Genomic DNA, 24,752 nt, shown 5'->3' on the forward strand with positions numbered 1-24,752 from the left:
GCTCATCCATCACCAGGAACTATGGGCCCGCCACTCCGCACGTGCCCTTTCCGCCAGTTTGCACGCATATCGGCGTGTATGTGAAATTTATGATAAGCATCTTAGGAGCAAACTGCTGATTCTGGTCGTCATTATTTTTCTAGAGAGTGGATGGCTGTCCTCGGCTTGGCATCGCTTGTCTTTATACATTAGAGGAGGGCGAAGACTGCACGTCTGTAGGAATCAAAGTTTCTTTCCCGCTGCATCTCCTTACTCACGCTGCATTCACAATCCCTCTGTCCCTGCATCATAATTTGTGCAGCCGAGGTATCACAGTGCATTATCCACAACAGCCCAACACTCATCCAGCAATAATATCTTCTGAAGTTAGCATTTTTTCATTGTCAAAACAATGTCTGCTCAGCCGGACGGAAACGCACACGGCGCGAGTAAGCACTCCGCTTCATTAAAAGTTGATGATGAGCCACACTGCTTGGAAAGTTGTTTTAATCTCTAACCAACACAAACAGTTGCCAGGTTGTCAGAGTTTCTGAAATGTTCAAAATTATGTGCTGCTGATGGATTCAAAAAAAAAAATATATATATATATATTTTTTTTAAACACATTTCGATCAAACTTGCGCTTTGAGCTATGATTAAATAATACGTCACACAGTGTGAACCTTTAATGCTGAAAACGCTTCTCCGAGACACCGTGGAAAATCATTTCCAATTTGGAGCTACCTTTTTATCTGCAGGGAAACCATTTGTTACCAAAGCAGGAGGGGAAACAAAGAACCCTTCAAGATATTGAAAGTTCAGTTGAAAAAGTTAATGTCAAAGTGTGAAACAAATAAACATTCAATTTAGTCTGTTTTACCTTGCAGTCAGCATGGAAATCTCGGAATTTACGAGATAACTGCATCCGAAAACATCGAGAGGTGCAGCCTTGGAGGCTCGAGAGGCGTGCTTGTGATTTTCCATCAAACAAGCAGCTCACTGAGGTGCCCTTGAGTGAGGTCCTTAATCCCCAAGTTGCTCCTAGTGTGCAGTCGAGTGCCTTGCATGAGGGCATGCTGGACTCGGTGTGTGAATTAGGGGTTGCACAGACTCGTTAATCAGTTGACCTTACTGCTTTGCAATGACGCTTTAAGCTTAACGATGACTCCTTGCTGATCACATGATCATCACCATTGCATCTGCAGCCCCTGGGAGACTGTCTCCCACGTTGTGTTCTTGCAGGCAGGATGTTTCCAGTGTACGCCGTTGTGATTAGTCAGAAATGCCTAAAATGTTCTACCTGCCAAAAGGCACCACCAGTCACCTCCAACATCTCCACCAGCATCTTCCAGTTTCTGCATATTCAATGTGGAAGAAATTAAACTAGCATCACACGGGACAATCCAACAGGATGTGTCATGTGCTATGTATAACCCCTGGCAATGATTATGGAATCACCGGCCTCGGAGGATGTCCATTCAGTTGTTTAATTTTGTAGAAAAAAAGCAGATCACAGACATGACACAAAACAAATCAAATGGCAACTTTCTGGCTTTAAGAAACACTTTAAGAAATCAAGAAAAAAAATTGTGGCAGTCAGTAACGGTTACGTTTTTAGACCAAGCAGAGGGAAAATAATATGGACTCACTCAATTCTGAGGAATAAATTATGGAATCACCCTGTAAATTTTCATCCCCAAAACTAACACCTGCATCATATCAGATCTGCTCGTTAGTCTGCATCTAAAAAGGAGTGATCACACCTTGGAGAGCTTTTGCACTAAGTGCACTGACATGAATCATGGCTCCAACACGAGAGATGTCAATTGAAACAAAGGAGAGGATTATCAAACTCTTAAAAGAGGGTAAATCATCACGTAATGTTGCAAAGATGCTGGTTGTTCACAGTCAGCTGTGTCTAAACTCTGGACCAAATACAAACAACATGGGAAGGTTGTTAAAGGCAAACATACTGGTAGACCAAGGAAGACATCAAAGCTTCAAGACAGAAATCTTAAAGCAATATGTCTCAAAAATTGAAAATGCACAACAAAACAAATGAGGAATGAATGGGAGGAAACTGGAGTCAACGTCTGTGACCGAAGGGAAGTGGAAGTTGAAGAAAATGGTCCATGACAAGGCTCCAACATGCAAAGCGATCTGGCAACAGCAATCAGAGAAAGTTGGAGGCAGATTGATGAAGAGTACTGTTTGTCATTAAGTCCATGCCTAAGAGACTGCAAGCTGTTATAAAAGCCAGAGGTGGTGCAACAAAATACTAGTGATGTGTTGGAGCGTTCTTTTGTTTTTCATGATTCCATAATTCTTTCCTCAGAATTGAGTGATTCCATATTTTTCCCTCTGCTTGGTCTAAAAAAGTAACCATTACTGACTGCCACAATTTTTTTTTTTCTGATTTCTTATAGTGTTTCTTAAAGCCAGAAAGTTGCCATTTGAAATGACTTTAGTTTTATGTCATGTCTGTGATCTGCTTTTTTTTCTACAAAGTTAAACAACTGAATGAACATTCTCCGAAGCCGGTGATTCCATAATTTTTGCCAGGGGTTGTATCTGCATTCTTTCAGTGCATATGCTAATGACTCCAATGACTCTAATGACTCCAAATGACCCATCTTTGAGAAGACACAACAAATCTGGCAGGAGGTTTGAATCAGAAGAACAGAATCTGAATAGCATTTATAGGGAACCATAGTCTTATTTGAACCCCTGCATGATATTGTGGGATTTCACCACTTCTGCGGACAGCGTGCAAGCACAGCATCGTTATTAAAAGAAAAATGGTGTACTGTTTTGTTTTTGGCTGCAATCACCAAAGCAGTCGCAAAAAGTGCAGTTTTTTTGGTTTCTCGTGGGCAAGGGAAGATGAGGTAAATAGGAGAGGTCGTGTCGGTCTCTTGCCTGCACAACTGCCTCGACATGTTTGAGCTCCTAAACAAACCACAACAGATGTCCGCTTGCCATTGCATAGTCACATTTCTTTGTATTTCCACGTTGCCGCGTAATTAAAAAAAAAAACTCAGTGAAAAGTGCCATGTTTCTGATGGGGACAGATGAGGGCTGTGAGGGAAGTAGAATTATGCTCTTTCATTTTACCCCTTTAGCATCGATTCCCTATGTGCCAAGTATGTTCAAAGAATACAAGGTATTCGACTCTGGTTTGAACTTTACTCTTTCTGTACAAGCATGCATAAATATACACTAAACAATTCACAATAAAAAATGTGAAAATAAAGTGTGCAATACAAAATGAGTTCAAAGGAGAAGCTGACAAAACAGATTGAGTTGTACATGAGGTGTCTGAATTAGTGAGTTTTATGGCATGTTAAATTGTTCATCAGTGTAATGGCCTGTGGAAAGAAATTGTTCCTGTGTCTCATTGTTTTGGCGTACAGAGCTCTGGAACATCGACCAGATGGGAGGGGAGCGAAATCCCACCAACAAAATAACAGTTCATTGTTGGAAATCCTCAGATGACTCATAATTCAAGAGCTCATTATGATCCTTTAGGTCTTAACAATGCTCACGCTATAACAATGGAAATGTGGACACAGACTCAAAACGTGACAGTGTGCAGGATTGAGAGGTTTTCATTCGCAGAAACTGAATATCTCATTCATAAGCATGTGTTCATTAGAACAGAATTACTTGCACTTAAAAGAGTTGTCTGAAACAAATAATCAGCCCTTCATATCTGGGAGTAAACCCCCCCACAAGGAGGTCACCATGGTGCTCCACCATGCTGGTAGAGTAGCTCCAAAAGGAGAGATACATACTTTTTCGCTTTGCACTGCAGCCAGAAGACTTGAGAAAAAAAGAAGAGACACCAGCGGTTGTTCCCGTGCACACACTGTACTGGTTGCTAGTGCAGGTTAACAAGTTTGACACTTGCATTTTCATGAAATGGAGGTGCATACAGTAGTGTTCATAATAATAGTAGAGCTATGTGACTAAAAAGATTAATCCAGGCTCTGAGTATATTTCTTATTGTTACATGGGAAACAAGGTACCAGTCGATTCAGTAGATTCTCACAAATCCAACAAGACCAAGCATTCATGATATGCACACTCTTAAGGCTATGAAATTGGGCTATTAGTAAAAAAAAACGTAGAAAAGGGGGTGTTCATAATAATAGTAGCATCTGCTGTTGAAGCTACAAACTCAAAACTATTATGTTCAAACTGCTTTTTTAGCAATCCTGTGAATCACTAAACTAGTATTTAGTTGTATAACCACAGTTTTTCATGATTTCTTCACATCTGCGAGGCATTAATTTTGTTGGTTTGGAACCAAGATTTTGCTCATTACTAGTGTGCTTGGGGTCATTGTCTTGTTGAAACACCCATTTCAAGGGCATGTCCTCTTCATCATAAGGCAACATGACCTCTTCAAGTATTTTGACATATCCAAACTGATCCATGATACCTGGTATGCGATATATAGGCCCAACACCATAGTAGGAGAAACATGCCCATATCATGATGCTTGCACCACCATGCTTCACTGTCTTCACTGTGAACTGTGGCTTGAATTCAGAGTTTGGGGGGTCGTCTCACAAACTGTCTGCGGCCCTTGGACCCAAAAAGAACAATTTTACTCTCATCAGTCCACAAAATATTCCTCCATTTCTCTTTAGGCCAGTTGATGTGTTCTTTGGCAAATTGTAACCTCTTCTGCACGTCTTTTATTTTGCGGTGGATTCTTGTAAATAAATTAGCTTCACACAGGCGTCTTCTAACTGTCACAGCACTTGCAGGTAACTCCAGACTGTCTTTGATCATCCTGGAGCTGATCAATGGGTGAACCTTTGACATTCTGGTTATTCTTCTATCCATATTGATGGTTATTTTCCATTTTCTTCCACATGTCTCTGTTTTTTTTTTTTGTCCATTTTAAAGCATTGGAGATCATTGTAGATGAACAGCCTATAATTTTTTGCACCTGCGTATACGTTTTCCCCTTTCCAATCAACTTTTTAATTAAACAATGCTGTTCTTCTGAACAATGTCTTGAACGTCCCATTTTCCTCAGGCTTTCAAAGAGAAAAGCATGTTCAACAGGTGCTGGCTTCATCCTTAAATAGGGAACACCCTGATTCACACCTGTTTGTTCCACAAAAGTGACAAACTCACTGACTGAATGCCACACTACTATTATTGTGAACACCCCCTTTTCTACTTTTTTTTTACTATTAGCCCATTTCATAGCCTTAAGAGTGTGCATATCATGAATGCTTGGTCTTCGTTGGATTTGTGAGACTCTACTGAATCTACTGGTACCTTGTTTCCCATGTAACAATGTAATCTACAACTTCACCACAAGAAGACACAAAATCCTACAATGTAGTTTATGTCATCTGAAGCAATAGCTGTGACATTTTGGACATATGGAAATATAAAAAAGCATACACAACTCACCCAAATTTCCCCCAAAATATTCATAAATTATCTTTGTAGAAGGGCTAAGGAGTGAAGGGTTCCTCTCCCCAAACTGCATATATTTATATTCTACTCCTACAGAGCCTCTCATTTTCATGCTATGTTATGAAAAAGTACTGCCTCAAAAATATATGATTCTTTGGTATTTTGAGTTCAGACTGGAATGCTTATTCTTCTGTCATCTGCATCATTGGGATTTGGAAGGGAATTATGCTGATGTGTACTCACACTCGATCTGTGCCGTAACTGCGGTAGTCCACTGCAGCCGAAATGGCCACGATAAGCGCTGGAACGCCGTAGCCCACCAGGTAGAAGTAGCGCCGGCGTGAGTGTTCGCTCTCAAACACTTCCACCAACATGATGTAGAGCTGCACACCCTCTAGGAACATCCAAGTGAAGGCCGCCAGGAAGAAAAAGTGGAGCAGGGCGGCAAAGACAGCACAAGCAATCTGAAGAGGATTAGGTGGCAGGGAGGGGAAAAAAGGTTGGGGAAAATAAGAAAGTTCACCTGTCAAATCACATTTTGGCATTTAGTCTTGACAAAAAACTTGCTAAAGGTCATAATATTACAGACAGAGTACACGCGACAATAAGTGCACAACATTCCTGGCCTCTATGTGGCTTTGTCATTCCAACTGTTAAGCTTTCTTTGGCTGGTAGTGACTGGCAGAAAAATGCCGCAGCTACTTGTTTGCTGAAGCCGGCATGGTTGAAAAAGTGATGACAAGAAGTAAAGTCAATAGCCCAAAAATTATTTGGATTTCAGGACATGAGCTGGTGAAGTCAAAACACTGCTGAAATGTTATTTTTATCAGGGGAAAAAAAAACTGGCAAATGTATGCCAGAATAATTCACCTATTCTCCTTATACAGCTGGAGTTGTGTTCAAAAAAAGCAGATCAACATGCAGATCTGACACCAAACCTGTGGTGGTCCTGACAAAAATTGAACAGCACAACAAAATCTCACTGAATGCGATTTAATGTACAATAAGCAACAACTGTATTTAAACGTTGAGAAATTAATTCAAAACACCTTGATAATGTTAAATGTTATTGTTGTGCATTTTTTGGGGGGGAAATTCCTCACCTTTAAACTGTACACACTCAGCAATGTGATGTTACAACAGTTCGACATAACCGTATTTTCTCACCGAAATTGATTCAATTAAGATGGCTCTACTACGATCGCCCACGATCCAAAAAAGTGCAAAAACGAAAAATGAAAGAAAGCTCAAGTTGTTCAACTTTGAACAAAAACTGTAATAAACGTTGTTTCTGCTTCGAATTTTTACCCTGATGGAGCACGATCAAACAAGATTCAAGCCATAGTCACTACGAATACCCCATTTAAAGAAGTTTAAACATGATGGAATGCATTAAGACTACTAATATCCTGAAGTTACTGCGTCCTATCAATGATTTCAAGAGTAGCAATGAAATTTTCGAACAGTTCAAAATTTGGATCCCAGTTTCAAATTTGGTGCTGATGATGGGCGTAACTACTATGTAAACCAAGATTGACAAAGATGGATCGAGAACTATGATGCTTCAAAACATGCCCCAATTTGCCATTTGGGATTCAATGGGAAGGAAAGGCATTCTTTGGAGTTGCCCAATACGAGGTCTTTTAGAAAAGTAGCCGACCTTTTTATTTTTTGCAAAAACCTGATGTTCAAAACCTGTGTTCTTGCATGAGCCAACCTTGAACCTTTGTGCGCATACGTGAATTTTTTCACGCCCGTCGATTGCATCATTTGCTTGTAAGCAGTCTTTGTGTGAGGATGGGTGTGGTCTCTCGCCGGATTTTCTTTGCAAGGAAAATGGCGGGAAACTGGAGCAGCGCAACTGCATCAAATTTTGCCAGAAACTGGGCGACAGCCAGGTGGAAATCATTTGGATTATTCAGACGGCTTTTGGTGACGGCATCACACAGATTAAGGAGCGATACAATCGGTTCAAAGACATCCGCACTACGGTGGAGAACAAGCCATACTCCAGGCGGCCATGAACATGCTGATATGACCAGATCATTTCCGAAGTGAACGCTGTGGTGATGCAGGACTGTCGTGTGACTATCCGAGAAATTGCGGAAGGAATTGCTGGACTCCGAAAAATGATGCCCACCTCTTCCACCATTTGGAAGCTTTTGGTGTCTTTTCAGTCGTGTGACTATCCGAGAAATTGCGGAAGAGGTGGGCATGTCACAACATGTCCTGTGAGACTTCAACACAGAGGCGCTTTTGCTCCATCAGCAGCTTCGTGCCGAAGCCATCGACATGAATTTCGCTGCAACTCTTTTCATGGCCAAATCTTCTGTCACAGTGGAATGTGCCGAAAAAGTGCTGATGTCCACCTCTTCCGCAATTTCTCGGATAGTCACACAACGGTCCCGCATCACCACAGTGTTCACTTTGGAAATGATCTGGTCATTTCAGCATGTTGATGGCCGACCGGAGCTTGGCGCGCTCTCCACTGTTGTGCGGCCGTCTTTAAAGCGGTTGTACCGCTCCTTAATCTGTGTGATGCCCATAGGATCGGCACCGAAAGCCGTCTGAATAATCCGAATGGTTTACACCTGGCTGTCGCCCAGTTTCTGGCAAAATTTGATGCAGTCGCGCTGCTTCAGTTGTTCTGCCATTTTCCTTGCAAAGAAAATCCGATGAGAGATTCCACCCATCCTCACACAAAGGCTGCTTACAAGCAAATAACGCAATCGACAGGCATGAAAAAATTCACGCATGCGCACAAAGGTTCAAGGTTGGCTCATGCAAGCACACGTGATTCAAATCCATCAGGCTTTTGAAAAAAATAAAAAGGTCAGATACTTTTCGAACAAACCTTGTAAATAACTAAAAGATTTTGTGACATTATTCAAAGTAATCTTGGGTATAGGCTGTGAAATACACCAATCAAGTGTTGTGGAAGGGCAACATAGAGCCAAAGTATTATTTCTAACTTTACAGAGAAGAGGCATTGCAACTAAACTGTGGTCTGGAGGTTTTAGTTTAGAACAAAGCAATCAACCATGCGTTATACAATTAAGGCTTTCACATTTGCAGAATGCCTCCACCTGTAATCACAGCTGAGCTCTTGTGTGCAATCAAAAAAAAAAAATGTAATTATACTAGAAGAATGCTTATTCTACTGAGCACCTTAATACCATATACAAGGTCTGTCCATAAAGTATCGTACCTTTTTATTTTTTTCAAAAACTATATGGATTTCATTCATATGTTTTTACGTCAGACATGCTTGAACCCTCGTGCGCATGCGTGAGTTTTTCCACTCCTGTCGGTGACGTCATTCGCCTGTGAGCACGCCTTGTGGAAGGAGTGGTCCCGCCCCCTCATTGGATTTTCATTGTCTGGAAAAGGCGGAATGAAAAGGACTTTTTTTCCTTCAGAATTTTTTCAGAAGCTGTTAGAGACTGGCACCTAGAAACCAATCGAAAAATTTATCTGGCTTTCAGTGAAAATTTTACGGGCTTCACAGAGAATAAGGACTTTAACTACAGCTTTAAGGACCCCTTTAAGGACGGTCGGTGCGCCGCGCTGCGAGCTGCGACGATGCGGCACAAACCACTGGATCATTTCTAAGCTGATGGCTCTGTGGATATGAGACCGTCGTGTGCTCTTTCTCTGGTTATCACAAGACCTGGACATCAGCCATTTTCCAGCAGATTTCACTTTTAACAAGAGATTTTGTCATGGAAAGCCGCGCGGAGGCTTCGCACGTCACGACCGATTCGCTGATGAAGCGAGACAAAGGAACACCTCCGTTTCGGAGTGTTAGAGGACAAGTTGGGACATGTCCAGCTCTCCACAAGTTATTTTATACTCACTCGACTGGTAAGCACTGAAAGCCGAGATAGACATGTCCCAACTTGTCCAGCTTCTGAAAAAATTCTGATGGGAAAAAAGGCCTTTTCATTCCGCCATTTCCAGACAATGAAAATCCGACGAGGGGGCGGGACCATTCCTTCCACAAGGCGTGCTCACAGGCGAATGACGTCACCGACAGGCGTGGAAAAACTCACGCATGCGCACGAGGGTTCAAGCATGTCTGACGTAAAAACATATGAATGAAATCCATATAGTTTTTAAAAAAAATAAAAAGGACCATTAATTTATGGACAGACCATGTATTCTGCACCTTGCACAATCCAGACAACTGCACCTGGAGGGGTGAGACAGTGTGGGGTATCATGTCAGTAAGTCTAGTGTGGGCTGGCATGTTGGCCTCTTTGGTGTCTGGATTTATTTTCCAAGACTGTTTTCTTCTGCACAACAAAGGGAGCACACAGTCCTTTCTTTCAGTGTTTTGTCTGAGGGAGCCGTGCACAATCACAAGTTCACGTCTCCCCGGCAATCACCAAGAAGTACCACTCACAGCGCAGCATGACACTACAAGTTAGAAGTTCTTCAAAGAATCTGCAGTGTAAAGACTAAAAACCCGAGACTAGACAGGGTACCCACGTCTGTGAATCTCGCAAAAAAACAAAAAATACTCTAAAGCACATTACCAGCCCCTCAATATAGCAATTTATTTGAATAACTACATTCAGGAGCATCGGTACTTGGGCAGTGAAGCAATTGTCATTTTGCTTCTGCACACCACCACAATGGAGCAGAAATTAAACTATCAAGATGTTCTTGTGGTGAAGACTTTTCAGTTTAACAATGCCGTCAACATTATGAGGTAGTTAAAACTGCACAAACCAATGCGGCAGGAAAGTGTATGACTGCAATCATGCAAACACACCTTTATGTTTTAATCTGGCACTTGGTTTTGTCTATTCTGAAAGTATCTTGTGACATGGAGTGTGGTCATGCAGTAGATTGAGTTGCAAGCTCAATTCCAAAGTGCTACATAAGGTACACATACAGATCAATACTGTACAGTCTTACCGGCTGGTCGCCTCGATTGATGCCCACCAGGAACAGGGACTCAGCAATGAATAAGCTGATGCACAGGTTCTTGTGGATAGTATTACGGTCACTTTGGAGACCGCGGAAGAAGCAAAAGGTGAAGAGGCTGATAAGCAAGCAGACCAACGACAGAAGAATCCCGACCCAAGTAATGACATCCAAGAGTATGTCGTGTACAGGGTCTGTGTTCTGGAACAGAGAAGCGAAAAGACAAAATGGTTAATGGTGTGTCGTTGGGAACATGTTCTTGGTTGTCATACCTGAAAAAACATAACTTTGAAAATATTGGCAAATTTGAGAAGAAATATTTCCACACAATTTGACAACAGTAAAACTATGATTCATAACATTGTGACCATGTGCCCAGTATTGTGTAGGCCCCCTTTTTGCCAATAAAAAAGCAATGACTCGTCAAGACGTGGATTCCAGTAGACCTTTCCACCAGAACTAGCAGTACCTTTTTCAGTAATATGAGGCAGAGTAGTCCATCTGTTGGATTGAACCACTTGGGCCAGTCTTTGCACCCAACATCCAAAAAAGTGAACATTGGCTGCCCATGACCCTGTTGCCAGTTTACAATTTTGCCTCCTTGGACCACTTTTGGTAGGTTCCGACTACTACAGACCCACCAACAATCACAATATGACCTATGTCACAGTCACTCAAGTCTTTATGCATCCCCACTTTTATTGATTCCAACACATCATAAAATGTGTAACATAAAATGTGTCTATCATGTATAGGTTCTCATTTGTACAACAAAATACCAACAAAATGTCATTTAGTCAAAAAGGAACTACAACATTTATGACACAGTGAGCCACAGGTGGCACATACAGTATGAATCATAAATTATTCAAAGGAAATCAATCCAAAATGCCCCCTGTTGTTTCATTTTGATCACTCAAGTGAAACAAAGTGAACAGCCCAAAGGGTGACATTTTTCTAAGACTGGCACAGCAGGAATACAATCCCACCACAGTGCGGTCAATACCTTTCACAGTTGTTTTTAGATAATTTTCTCTTTCCAAACAGTAATTTGCTATCACAGCCAGTTTTCAGCACTAAAAAGGCTTTCGCCGACGATAAATATACAGCTTTACGGACGAGATAAGGATCAAGAGTGATCCCACCGCAGCTGTGAAAGAGAATTTACATCAGTCCATAAAAACCAAAAGCACAAAGGGATGCACAGACAAAGCCAGCACCCCCTAAATAGCAGAATCTGTGGAATGACCAACTTATGTGGCTTTTAACTAAAACAAACACATTAAAAATGACACGAAAACCTAACAAGATGGACAATGTCAATGTGTTGCATGAATCACTTTTAGAAATAGGGGTTCAATCAGGAATGAGTGATTTGTTATTGTTAAACAGTCTCAAATTTTAAAAGTGTTGCTTGATTAGCAAATTCCAAGGGTGTTTATGAGCCATTACATTACCATCACCTGACAGTTTGTTAAATAGGAAATAACTTAAAAAAAAGACTTGTCAGGAACGACACCAAATCCGGACATGTGTTAAAAAAAGAAGTCTTCTATATGATATGTAAAACATGGGAATAAAGCATCACAGACTGACATCTTGATTCATTAACTAAACATAATTACTGCATCCAAACACTTTGGTCAGCTTCTGAGAATCTCTAATTTCCCCAAGGAATTGTCCTCTTTTTCAGTCTACTGGGCATTGATTTTTTTAAAAAAAGGGAAGGTGGTACTTTAAAGAATCTGCCAGCCTCTTAACAACTGACTGTCATCCCTTCTGGGACTCCAGAACTATCTAGGTGGAACCCTGAGTTCTGACTATGGCTGAATGCTAATGAAGCTCAAACACATTATTTAAACAGCGAAGACAAAGAAAGTTGATAACTGTTAAGGGTAGGCAGGTAATTAGCATTAACAGCCCGTTAGGATTCAGCACAGGTGGCCAAGCTGTAGATCTCCTGACAGCCCATGTTAAACTACACATCAGCAACTGACACGGTATATCGGGATAAGCAACCATGAAAATCCAAGAAAATGTGGGATTTTTTTTGTTCTAACCAGTCACGGCTTTGGGTTGTTTTACTGATGAGCTCCTTAGCCTCAACTCAAAGCGGTGTCTGCCAGCAAACCTGCATGTTCTTGGCCCTCCCTGGCATGCAGTTTTCCATCCCTGTTGTGTCTAATAATACTTTTATTTGAACAGCACTTTCTGAATTTAACAATTATAAACTGCTTGACAATATCAACACAGGTCAGCTCTGAAAGCATGCACTGGTGCCCCATGCCACCGCTTTCACCACTCTATAAGCACCTTGAGTTCTGAATGGCAACCACCCCTGCAGACAAGCAGCCCACCCCCACATTTTGAACGTAGACATTGATCTGCCACAGCCAGGTGCAATGCAGGTGTTCTCTTGACTCTTTTCAGTTGCTTGGGTCCTCAACACAGAGGTACCTGTGTGCTGGATCATGCAAAAATAAATGTGTTACCTGGCCAAAATATCGTTGTTGATGTTCCATCACAATACAAGTGGAAGACCACAACTAAATCTGTCTAAATAACCATTCATTTGACGAAAAAGCATTCTAGCAGTAACAAAGGATCCTCCAAAGGGACCCAGTAACAAAGACACCCAGTTGTGACAAAACAGGATACTCTAGAACCTAATACTCAAGTCTGGTCTTGGCTCAGTCTTGCCACATCAAGAGTCTGTCTTCACATGGTCTTGACTACTCCAAAGTTCTAAAGTCAAGGCCAAGCTCATCCTAACCCTAACGACTCCTTGGAGGTGGGGAGACAGAGCCGAGACCAAGACCAGACTTGAGCATTATGACATGACTGGACAGACAGACCACAGCAAGGCCACAAATATGGATTTTGCATTGCAGTCAAAGGCTCTGTCATGATTCAGCTTGAAAAACAAAAATGTGTGAAACAACTCAGGAATTTTCCCCCTGGTTTGAAAAACTCATTACTGACAAACCATATTTTTCAGTTAAAATGTTCAAACAATGTTCGTGCACATCACCAAACTTAATGTGATGTGCATGTGAATTGCAATACCAGTGTTGACCACTGGCACATCATAACAGGAAAGCCAGTATGACCGTAGGAGGAGTGCAAGTGCAAAGACAAGGGTCACACCAATCTGGACCAAAATGAAAATGGTGAAATATTTTGGCAAGTTTCCGTAGGGGTGGTGGCCAAGTGGTTGATGCACTTGTTTCAATGCGGAAGGTTCCCGGTTCGAATCCCACCCCTACCACATTTCTCCATGTAATGTGGAGTTGCGTCAGGAAGGGCATCCGACGTAAAATTTGTGCCAACATGCAGATCCACCTTGGATTTGCTGTGGCGACCCCAAGTACAAAAACAAGGGAGCAGCCGAAGGGACTTAGTAACTATTTTGGCAAGTTTCCATCACCAAACGTGACAACAAATACATTTTGCTGTCACATACCAATGTGTTCTGATGAGAAAAAAAAAAAATTCAGATTTCATCTTCGCTAAAGCCACGCCAAAGGTTTGTTTGTGTTACATCGCAGCTAGCTTTTTCACATCTGTGGCTGTGCATTCAGTCTTGGCCTTCAGCAAATAATATATGACTTGGAGCTATAGCGTTGACTAAACCTAAGAAAATATTTGCTTACTTTGAAACATAACTCTACAAAAGCACCTTATAGGTCTCATATGTCTCTCAGACAAGCAGACTTTAAATCATATTTTGACCACAGTCAGCAGTATTTCCTGCGGGGGCAGGGAGAGACAGACCATCAACGTCGACGGGTGTATTTGTCTTTCTCTTCTCCTCCCCCCCAGTAGAGTGAGAGTGAGGAAATTTGGGGTATGAAGTATGACACAAAAGCCTTGTTTAGTGGCAGCTCAGTGAATGCAGAGAGGGGAACAGATGCTGATCATTAAGGGGCTCCGCTATGGTAATAACAGCCGCAGTACTCCTTGAGTTTGGGGAGTGTGCTATTTTGATTTTCCTGCCTGATGAGCCATACTGGATAAGTCACGGTTGGGTATAGCGTGGGGGTGACATGCTACACAGAGCACACATGGTTTTGCATGTACGTGGGTGAAAACATGTTCGATTTCAGCCCCGTGTACTTGGAAAGGGTGCTCATGCAGGGGGCGGCCAACAGATGTTGATTTTTGTGCAAGTGCACTCTGCAGGTGTGACATGTATGTCTGTTTTCAGTCCATCGTTGACAGAAGTATTGATGCGGGAGGTGGTAGGGGCCGCAAAGCACTGTGCAGGGACCCGAAGGTCCCGATGGCTGCCGAGCTGCACAGTGGCTACAGGCTCGATCCATCACAATTGAATAGAAAGGGTTGAGTCACAGAGATCGAGAAAGTAAAAAAGGAAAAAGAGCTATAAAAACAGAGAGAGAGAGAAGGGCAGGGAGTGTATCTACACCTCGGTGATGGATTTACTGGGGAACAATTTCTTTGTTCTTGGAGGTGGATGATGGCTGAGACGTCGCCAGCCACAATGTCTGTGTCGAACTGTTCCCTTTCTTTTGGCCTTTGCCCAGGCAGGATGGCAAATGGTGCGATCTGCACAGCCTCGGCACCTTACCTCGCCCCAACAAGGGCGGTCAAGTCATAGAGCAGCCAAGTTACTTATAGAGGGGCCGTGCCACCTTTGTGTGTACAGATTCACGTCTCAATCTGTCTTCGCTACATCTCTCCGATTATTTCAGAAATTGACATTTGTTTCAGTCCAGATGGATGCTGGAGGAGATTGGCTTTGCTCCTGGTCTTCAGTGTAGAGCACGGAATAAGATTTCTTGGAAATCGAGCAGCCTGGCGATGGGGAGGCGATGTGGGAACAAGCCTTCCTGCATCACAGAGTGGTCAGTTCGGCCAAGCAATCTGAACTTGATGTGGCATCACAGGCAGTTAATTGCACTGACATCCTGTGTTGAATGCCAGATCTTTTGAACTGGTTCCTCTTAATGGCATGACTGGTTCAAGCGGTGAAGAAAACTCAGTGTCTTATGTACCTCCAAAGAACCTCTCTCTGCACGAGGCAAAAAAGCCAATCCAATAAAAATGCGTAAATCTTCATCTGCCCCCGGAGAAGGGCTTTGACTCATGAAACGCAGTCAGGCAAGGGAGCTTCAGTGGCCCACAGCAGGGAGTCAGGTGACAAGTTCACCTACACTGTGACCAAGGATTTATAATCTGTACAGGGAGGACAAACAGTTGCACAGAGGGCATATGAATCAGGATCCCTTGCAAAGCTGCTGTAAAAAGGGCTGTGAGAGAGATTTCAGCTGCATAGTGGGACTTGTGCAGGAGTCAAAGCCACAGTAACTGTGATATAACAACGAACTTCCTATTTCAGTCGCAGCTAACATTGTACCCATCCATCCATCTACCTTTTAAATGTATGCAAATCCACTTTGCTGCTTACTACCAGGTCAAGGCATGCATGCACTGGTGCCATGCATCAATCATAGACCACACTATGGAATCAACCTGGAGATTGGTTAGCAACAACCTGGACAGACCACCGATACATCCTCACCTCCCCAAAATAGCCATTCATCTGCTGCAACCGGATGATATGTGGCGTCCCCTTGGACTCGTCCAGTTAGTGGGGTTGAGGCACCTGCATGTCGGATCACGACTGTAGCTGCATTGGAGTAGCTGAGCTCCCCCTCACAATGCAAGCAGTACACATTATCCGAGTCTCCCAAAGTCACCACACGTGTGACACAAAGTCATTCTATCTGTACCCAACAATTTGCCAGTGAGCAAAGACATCCAGTTGTGGCTTTCAGTCACTGGTTGGAGTCCCGAGACACCAGAGTATATGGTGCACCTGTCAAGTACTTTTGTGTATTGCTGTGGATTTTTGTGCATTGTTGCAGTGTAATTTTATTACTGGAATTTCTTCTTTAATTATTGACATCTGTTTTGTTTAGTGCTTTGATTCTTGGGAAAGTCACACAAGCAACTATTGAATGGCTGATTTTTCTTTTTGTTTGGTTTTGTTTTTAGTATCTAAGTCAGACTGCTGTATAAATAATAGCACCTTCTACTAAAAAATAAATAAAAAATGCAACTTTTTCTCTGAAAGTACCAGAACACTGAATACATGCAGTGACAGCAACTGTGTGACTCTATAAGCTCTTCCCCGAGCTTTAGAATGAACTGCTTACTATATTACACCATAAAATAGACTAACCTTGACTGTCTTTTCTCATCATAGCTGTTGTATGATAGGCCATAGATGTCCTATGAAGACAGTGATGAATGGTACCCAAATACCATACCCACTATCATCACCTTCAATTGCACCACAGACTAAAACAGTTAAATGTGGTCTATTAAACATTAGGTCTCTTTCTTCTAAGTCCCTGTTGGTAAATGATATAATAATTGATCAACGTATTGATTTATTCTGCCTAACAGAAACTTGGTTACAGCAGGATGAATATGTTAGTTTAAATGAGTCAACACCCCCGAGTCACACTAACTGTCAGAATGCTCGTAGCACGGGCCGGGGCGGAGGATTAGCAGCAATCTTCCATTCCAGCTTATTAATTAATCAAAACCTAGACAGAGCTTTAATTCATTTGAAAGCTTGTCTCTTAGTCTTGTCCATCCAAATTGGAAGTCCCAAAAACCAGTTTTATTTGTTATTATCTATCGTCCACCTGGTCGTTACTGTGAGTTTCTCTGTGAATTTTCAGACCTTTTGTCTGACTTAGTGCTTAGCTCAGATAAGATAATTATAGTGGGCGATTTTAACATCCACACAGATGCTGAGAATGACAGCCTCAACACTGCATTTAATCTATTATTAGACTCTATCGCTTTGCTCAAAAGTAAATGAGTCCACCCACCACTTTAATCATATTTTAGATCTTGTTCTGACTTATGGTATGGAAATAGAAGACTTAACAGTATTCCCTGAAAACTCCCTTTTGTCTGATCATTTTTTAATAACATTTACATTTACCCTGATGGACTACCCTGCAGTGGGGAATAAGTTTCATTACACTAGAAGTCTTTCAGAAAGCGCTGTAACTAGGTTTAAGGATATGATTCCTTCTTTATGTTCTCTAATGTCATATACCAACACAGAGCAGAGTAGCTACCTAAACTCTGTAAGGGAGTTAGAGTATCTTGTCAATAGTTTTACATCCTCATTGAAGACAACTTTGGATGCTGTAGCTCCTCTGAAAAAGAGAGCTTTAAATCAGAAGTGTCTGACTCCGTGGTATAACTCACAAACTCGTAGCTTAAAGCTGATAACCCGTAAGTTGGAGAGGAAATGGCATCTCACTAATTTAGAAGATCTTCACTTAGCCTGGAAAAAGAGTTTGTTGCTCTATAAGAAAGCCCTTCGTGAAGCTAGGACATCTTTCTACTCATCACTAATTGAAGAAAATAAGAACAACCCCAGGTTTCTTTTCAGCACTGTAGCCAGGCTGACAAAGAGTCAGAGCTCTATTGAGCTGAGTATTCCATTAACTTTAACTAGTAATGACTTCATGACTTTCTTTGCTAACAAAATTTGACTATTAGAGAAAAAATTACTCATAACCATCCCAAAGATGTATCGTTATCTTTGGCTGCTTTCAGTGATGCCGGTATTTGGTTAGACTCTTTCTCTCCGATTGTTCTGTCTGAGTTATTTTCATTAGTTACTTCATCCAAACCATCAACATGCTTATTAGACCCCATTCCTGCCAGGCTGCTCAAGGAAGTCCTACCATTATTTAATGCTTCATTCTTAAATATGATCAATCTATCTTTGTTAGTTGGTTATGTACCACAGGCCTTTAAGGTGGCAGTAATTAAACCATTACTTAAAAAGCCATCACTTGACCCAGCTATCTTAGCTAATTATAGGCCAATCTCCAACCTTCCTTTTCTCTCAAAGATTCTTGAGAGGGTAGTTGTAAAACAGCTAACTGATCACCTGCAGAGGAATGGTCTATTTGAAGAGTTTCAGTCAGGTTTTAGAATTCATCATAGTACAGAAACAGCATTAGTGAAGGTTACAAATGATCTTCTTATGGCTTCGGACAGTGGACTTATCTCTGTGCTTGTTCTGTTGGACCTCAGTGCTGCTTTTGATACTGTTGACCATAAAATTTTATTACAGAGATTAGAGCATGTCATAGGTATTAAAGGCATTGCGCTGCGGTGGTTTGAATCATATTTGTCTAATAGATTACAGTTTGTTCATGTAAATGGGGAATCTTCTTCACAGACTAAAGTTAATTATGGAGTTTCCACAAGGTTCTGTGCTAGGACCAATTTTATTCACTTTATACATGCTTCCCTTGGGCAGTATTATTAGACGGTATTGCTTAAATTTTCATTGTTACGCAGATGATACCCAGCTTTATCTATCCATGAAGCCAGAGGATACGCACCAATTAGCTAAACTGCAGGATTGTCTTACAGACATAAAGACATGGATGACCTCTAATTTCCTGCTTTTAAACTCAGATAAAACTGAAGTTATTGTACTTGGCCCCACAAATCTTAGAAGCATGGTGTCTAACCAGATCGTTACTCTGGATGGCATTTCCCTGATCTCTAGTAATACTGTGAGAAATCTTGGAGTTATTTTGATCAGGATATGTCATTCAAAGCGCATATTAAACAAATATGTAGGACTGCCTTTTTGCATTTACGCAATATCTCTAAAATCAGAAAGGTCTTGTCTCAGAGTGATGCTGAAAAACTAATTCATGCATTTATTTCCTCTAGGCTGGACTATTGTAATTCATTATTATCAGGTTGTCCTAAAAGTTCCCTAAAAGCCTTCAGTTGGTTCAGAATGCTGCAGCTAGAGTACTGACGGGGACTAGCAGGAGAGAGCATATCTCACCCGTGTTGGCCTCCCTTCATTGGCTTCCTGTTAATGCTAGAATAGAATTTAAAATTCTTCTTCTTACTTATAAGGTTTTGAATAATCAGGTCCCATCTTATCTTAGGGACCTCGTAGTACCATATTACCCCATTAGAGCGCTTCGCTCTCAGACTGCGGGCTTACTTGTAGTTCCTAGGGTTTGTAAGAGTAGAATGGGAGGCAGAGCCTTCAGCTTTCAGGCTCCTCTCCTGTGGAACCAGCTCCCAATTCAGATCAGGGAGACAGATACCCTCTCTACTTTTAAGATTAGGCTTAAAACTTTCCTTTTCGCTAAGGCTTATAGTTAGGGCTGGATCGGGTGACCCTGGACCATCCCTTGGTTATGTTGCTTTAGACGTAGACTGTGTTTCATAATTATTGTATGGCCTTGCCTTGCAATGTGGAGCGCCTTGGGGCAACTGTTTGTTGTGATTTGGCGCTATACAAGAAAAAAGTTGATTGATTGATTGATTGATTGATTTATATTTCCTGGTCTGTCGGGAATAGTGCCATATTCCAGTATCACAACGTCTCCCTGGGACGCATCTCAGCATGCACTTCTTCCACATAAGTAATGACCTGTACTTGGAACTAGAGTGGATCTATATTTCGCAAGCTCAGGTTTGTCCTTTAGTATGCCCATATTTAAGATTTTAAATCTTATGCCTCCAAAATATTCCTTGCACTGTTTCAGCTCATTCAAGGGTCCTTTGTTGCTCTTGATTAGCTAAGCACCCCGAAGAACCCAACCACAAACTGTGAGTGGATCCATTAGTCTTTCCCAGGCAGGTTGTGTAGACCGTAACGCAAAAAGAACTAGAGCACTGCGCTCATGGAGCGCAAACCTCTGCCAACACTAGTTTCTTGTTCAACTCATTTTTACCTTGGAAAAATTTTGAAGGTCGAAGTCCTGTTCGAAGTGGATTTTCTTTGGCTAAATTTAATGTGATCAAATGTCAGGCATATGTGTTTAGGTCATGCACTTGAAGTTTTTTGTGTGTCGTGTTGTTTTCCCAACTTTTTTGGTTTCTGAATTCTTTTTCAGATATTTTTGACACAACACTGGTTCTCTGCTTTGTACAATTTGCCATTGCTTTTTGTCACTTGGTTTCAGACTGATAACTGGAAGACAGACATAAAATTGGGATCTCCATCCAATTTTAGTGGTGTAGGTAAATCCATAACAGAAAAATGACAGTTATTCAGCCACGTTTGATTGAGATATACTGCAAAATGTACAACAAATGGGCTTTTCAATGTTAAATTCAAATGTCCACAAAATCCACAATCCGGATGAGATCCGAATCAAACTTTGTCAGGTGATAGTGAGTGCCACTCTGCACCTCACTTTCAAATATGAGCATGATTGGAGCATGTTTGATTAAGACAGAAAGTAAAATTTACATTAAATGGGCTTTTCAATATTAAGTTCAAATGTCCACAAAATCCACAATCCGGATCAGATCCAAATCAAACTGTCAGGTGATAGTGAGTGCCAGTCTGCACCTCACTTTCAAATATGAGAGTGATTGTAACATGTTTGATTAAGACAGAAAGTAAAATGTACATTAAATGGGGGTTTCAATGTTAAATTTAAATGGCCACAAAATCTGTAATCTGGATCAGATCCGGACCAAACTTTGTCAGTCAATAAAGCATACCGTTGTGCATAACCCTCTCAAATATTAAATAAAATAGATCTTTTTTGACAGTTATGGATTTTAAATATCCATTCAATGTTAAAGGATAGGGATTTTTCCAATTTTTAAAGATTTTTCATGACTTTGACCTATAACCTTGAAAATGAAATCAATTCTTGCTTATCAGGATATTAATCCTCTACAAATATTTCATAACGGTATATGAACTGTGGGTTACAGGCTGTTAAACAAACAAACAGGGGTGAAAACATTACCTCCGCCCAACTTCATTGGTGGAGGTAATGAACTCCATAATGTAACTCACCAAACAAGACTCATCAGGAAATGGCATATCCCCCTGGTCTTCACAAATCAGTAATACAAAGTGTCGGAGCTCACCCAAGTACGCCTTTATGCTAAATATGAATGACACTGGGTAAGTGGCTCTTCAGATATTGCACTAACAAGAGTGGCAATAACAAAATCCTGAATATCTTGCTGTGACCTTGAAATTGACCCCGAGGTCACCATAATGGATTTATATAGGGGAATCACCCAAGTACACTTTTATGCTGAATATGAATGAAATTGGTGAACTTGTTGTTGAGATATCATCCCAACAACCAAGGACGGATAGACAGACAGACATGCTGATCGCTATATCCCCCTGTTTTTCTTACGGGGGATAACTAAAAAGGGCACATATAAAATTTTAATAAACTGAGTAAGATTGAGTTGATTAGTGGTAAACATTGATGCGCTGCATTAAGCCAAAAAGCAACTTTGCTTTGCCTATGAAATATATCAGACATCTGTGGAAAGACTAGCGGTTGTGGGTCAGATTATTGAAAGTTCGAAAAGAGCTGCCCAACACCTTCACGTGAACATTATGTAAACTGCAATTCGAGATATCAAAATATGAATGGATAGCATGTGTGGCTGGGGATGAGGAAACTCAAAGCACATTTCAGAACATTTCGGAACATCTTTCAAAACAAGTGTATCAAAAGGAAGGCATCAAGTGGTATGCAAAGTGGTGGCTCACTACATCAATTGTTTTGAAATGCTCCATTTGACTATTGCCCTCTGGTTTTGAAAAATAAAACAAGCCAAGTGAACGAACTACTATTGGAATGTACTGAAGTACCAATGAAACAAGTTAATGTGAATTATTATGGAACGCTACAGTCAGTCAGCGCAAGATCAGTAAGTGCACTAGTATGACATGTCATTCGCGAATCTTAAAAATGCATTTAAGTGAGGACTAGGTGAAATTGGTTGAGTTACACTGTTGCACAACTCATGAAGCAAAGCCAAATGACACACTACAAATGCAGCAAAGAAGCTAATTTGTGGGTCCAGAACAAGGCTGCATCACCGTGACTGTCACTGAATACATTTGGTTGAATTGTCTGATGTCAAACTGTGTTTTAAGCAGCACCACCGTTGGGAACACTGACATGATGAACACTTGCCTTCCAATGTGGCGCTGAGTGCAATTAATGTATTTGCTGAAACATTTTTTTAAGCATTTCTAATCACAGTGTGTCCCAAGGCTCAGTAATGGGATATCTTGAGTTTGGAATTATTATATTTCCCTCCAAAGCCACATCAAAGTACACCCACTCCATCCCAAACCCCTATTTGGAGTCACTTTTTTTTTCTTCCAAAAGATACAAAAGAAACACAATCTTTTACAAACAGCTGCTGTCTGGGAGTGCAGCTTAATTTGTTTACGCGGCCAGCGGCTGTTATTCACATGGGGAGCGAGATCAGTCAAAAGCATCACCTTTTTGACTACACAGCTCAGAATGAACAAAGAATTTCAGAGGACACACACAGACGCGCAGATGCGACAGCACTCGATGGCCTTGTTGGAGTCTCGGTGGTCGTTGCCCGACCCTCCTGTTTCTGAGAGATACAGCGCAAGTGGGGCGGCGTTTGAGAGGTAGGAGGCATGAATCAGTCATCTGACATTAATGAGTTCCTGTAAGTCTGCATCTTGAAAAATAATTCATACATACGCACACAAAAAGTCTGTTTGGTGACTCAAATAAAGTCTTTAACATCAAAAACACCACAGAAGCTCTGTACATCTTCGGCTGTTCGGTCACAATTACCAACAACATCTACAAGCTGCAAATTTTTAAATGATGTTGAGGTAATAATTGACTTCAAATATAATTAATCCCAAAGAGAGAGAGCCTGTGGAGCAGAAGCATCTGTCTAACAAACTCACATGCACTGTACTCATGTTCAAAGGTTTCCTGTCAATGTGGATGTGGTGGGAAAGAATCTTCCTCACCCACACTTGCAGTGTCAGTCATCTTCTTTCGGATGCTCCAGTTAGGGGTCCCCACCGCAGAACACAATCTCCATCTTCCTCTGTTGTCCTTCATCACATCCATGAACCTCCTCTTTGGCCTCAATCTTCTCCTACCTGCTGTGTCCATCCTCAGCATCCTTCTACCTATATAGCCTGGAACCCTCCTCTGCCCATGTCCAAACTGGTCTCCCTGTGTTGTCCCTCTGATATGTTCATTCATGATACAGTCCACCCTTGCCACATCCAAAGAAAATTACACCGACTTCATCTCTGTCACCATCATCAAGCTCTGTCTCTTTACCAGTCACACTCCCACTATTCAAAGTCCAGATTATCACATCCACACTTGTATCTTTCCTCAAATTTACTCCAACATCCTGTTGGACAACAACAGCAGTGGTGGTCAATGTCAACCCAAGCCTTAACCAATCTGGTATCAAAATTCAATTTGTGATCTGCATGTTTTTGGTTTGCTGAAATTTACACCCGATGGCCTCCTGACCCAACCCAGCGTATTTATCTATGCTTGGGATGGGCATTCTGATTGCACTGGGTTGAGCACCCAGTGTGGCTCAGATTGAACTAAATTTATGATGTACGCTCTTCCTGCTCCTTCCATCATCATTTAGCAAGGTTTTCAACAAGCACTTAGAATAAACTGGCTGTACAACATCATGCACAAAACTACAACATATGCACCTTCCAACATTAGCAAAGACTGTGATCACCAATTTTGAGCCCACATTTGAGTACACATTAGAATCTATCAACTAAAAGTTCAAGCTTTTTCAGACCAAAACTGCAGGTCAATGCATTTATTACCCCTAGGCTTTACTGAAAAAATGCATTAATGGATTTGATGGAGCTGCAAGTCAGTCTCAAAGTACATATCAATGCATTTAATAATACGAGGTCTGTGATAAAAAAAAGTGGTCCTTTTTATTTTTTTCAAAAAATAAATGGATTTGATTCATATGTTTTTACGTCAGACAAGCTTGAACCCTCGTGCGCATGCGTGAGTTTTGTCATGCCTGTCGGTGAAGTCATTAGCCTGTGGGCAGGCTTTGAGTGAGGTGTGGACTCCCCCTCCCGTCGGAATCTCTTTGTCTGAGACGCTGCAGGGAGACGGCGCGCGTTGCTTTATCAAATTTTTTCAGGACCGGTGAGGGATATCCGTGTGGACACTATTCGAGAAATTCAGCTAGTTTTCAGTGAAAAGTTTAACGGCTGATGAGAGATTGTGGAGTTTCTTTCGCTTTAAGTACAGCCCACAAAGCGGATCAGCGTGGCGCGGTCGGAGGTGGCATCCGTCTGGCTGTTTCGAGCTGAAAACATCCTAATTTAAAGCTCTGTTCATCCAGGACGTCGTCAGAGAACAGAGAAGTTTCAGAAGAGGCCGGCATGAGGAGTTTATGCGGACATTCCACTGTTAAAGGAGATTTTGTAATAAAAGAATGTGCGGACGAATTTGCCAAGTTGGGTCCGTGACGACGCCCCAAATCCGTTCGCGCCACCACAGGAAAAACACCTCCATGTTGAAAAC

The 24,752-nt window shown here is 41.5% G+C and overlaps 1 protein-coding gene across 15 annotated transcripts in view; it reads right to left on the bottom strand.

Annotated features, from left to right (window-relative positions):
- The window catches only part of LOC117505291 (adhesion G protein-coupled receptor L3-like), a 397,273-nt gene that overhangs the window by 58,577 nt on the left and 313,944 nt on the right, over positions 1 to 24,752 (bottom strand). For all 15 annotated transcript variants that reach the window (XM_034164911.1, XM_034164909.1, XM_034164919.1 and 12 more), the window contains 2 exons: positions 10,345 to 10,554; positions 5,665 to 5,885 (listed from right to left, as the gene is read on the bottom strand). In XM_034164911.1, the coding sequence (XP_034020802.1) occupies positions 5,665 to 5,885; positions 10,345 to 10,554 (431 nt within the window). The remainder of the gene's footprint in view (positions 1 to 5,664; positions 5,886 to 10,344; positions 10,555 to 24,752) is intronic.

This window comes from Thalassophryne amazonica, chromosome 23, assembly GCF_902500255.1.
Source record: "Thalassophryne amazonica chromosome 23, fThaAma1.1, whole genome shotgun sequence".
NCBI lineage: Eukaryota > Metazoa > Chordata > Actinopteri > Batrachoidiformes > Batrachoididae > Thalassophryne > Thalassophryne amazonica.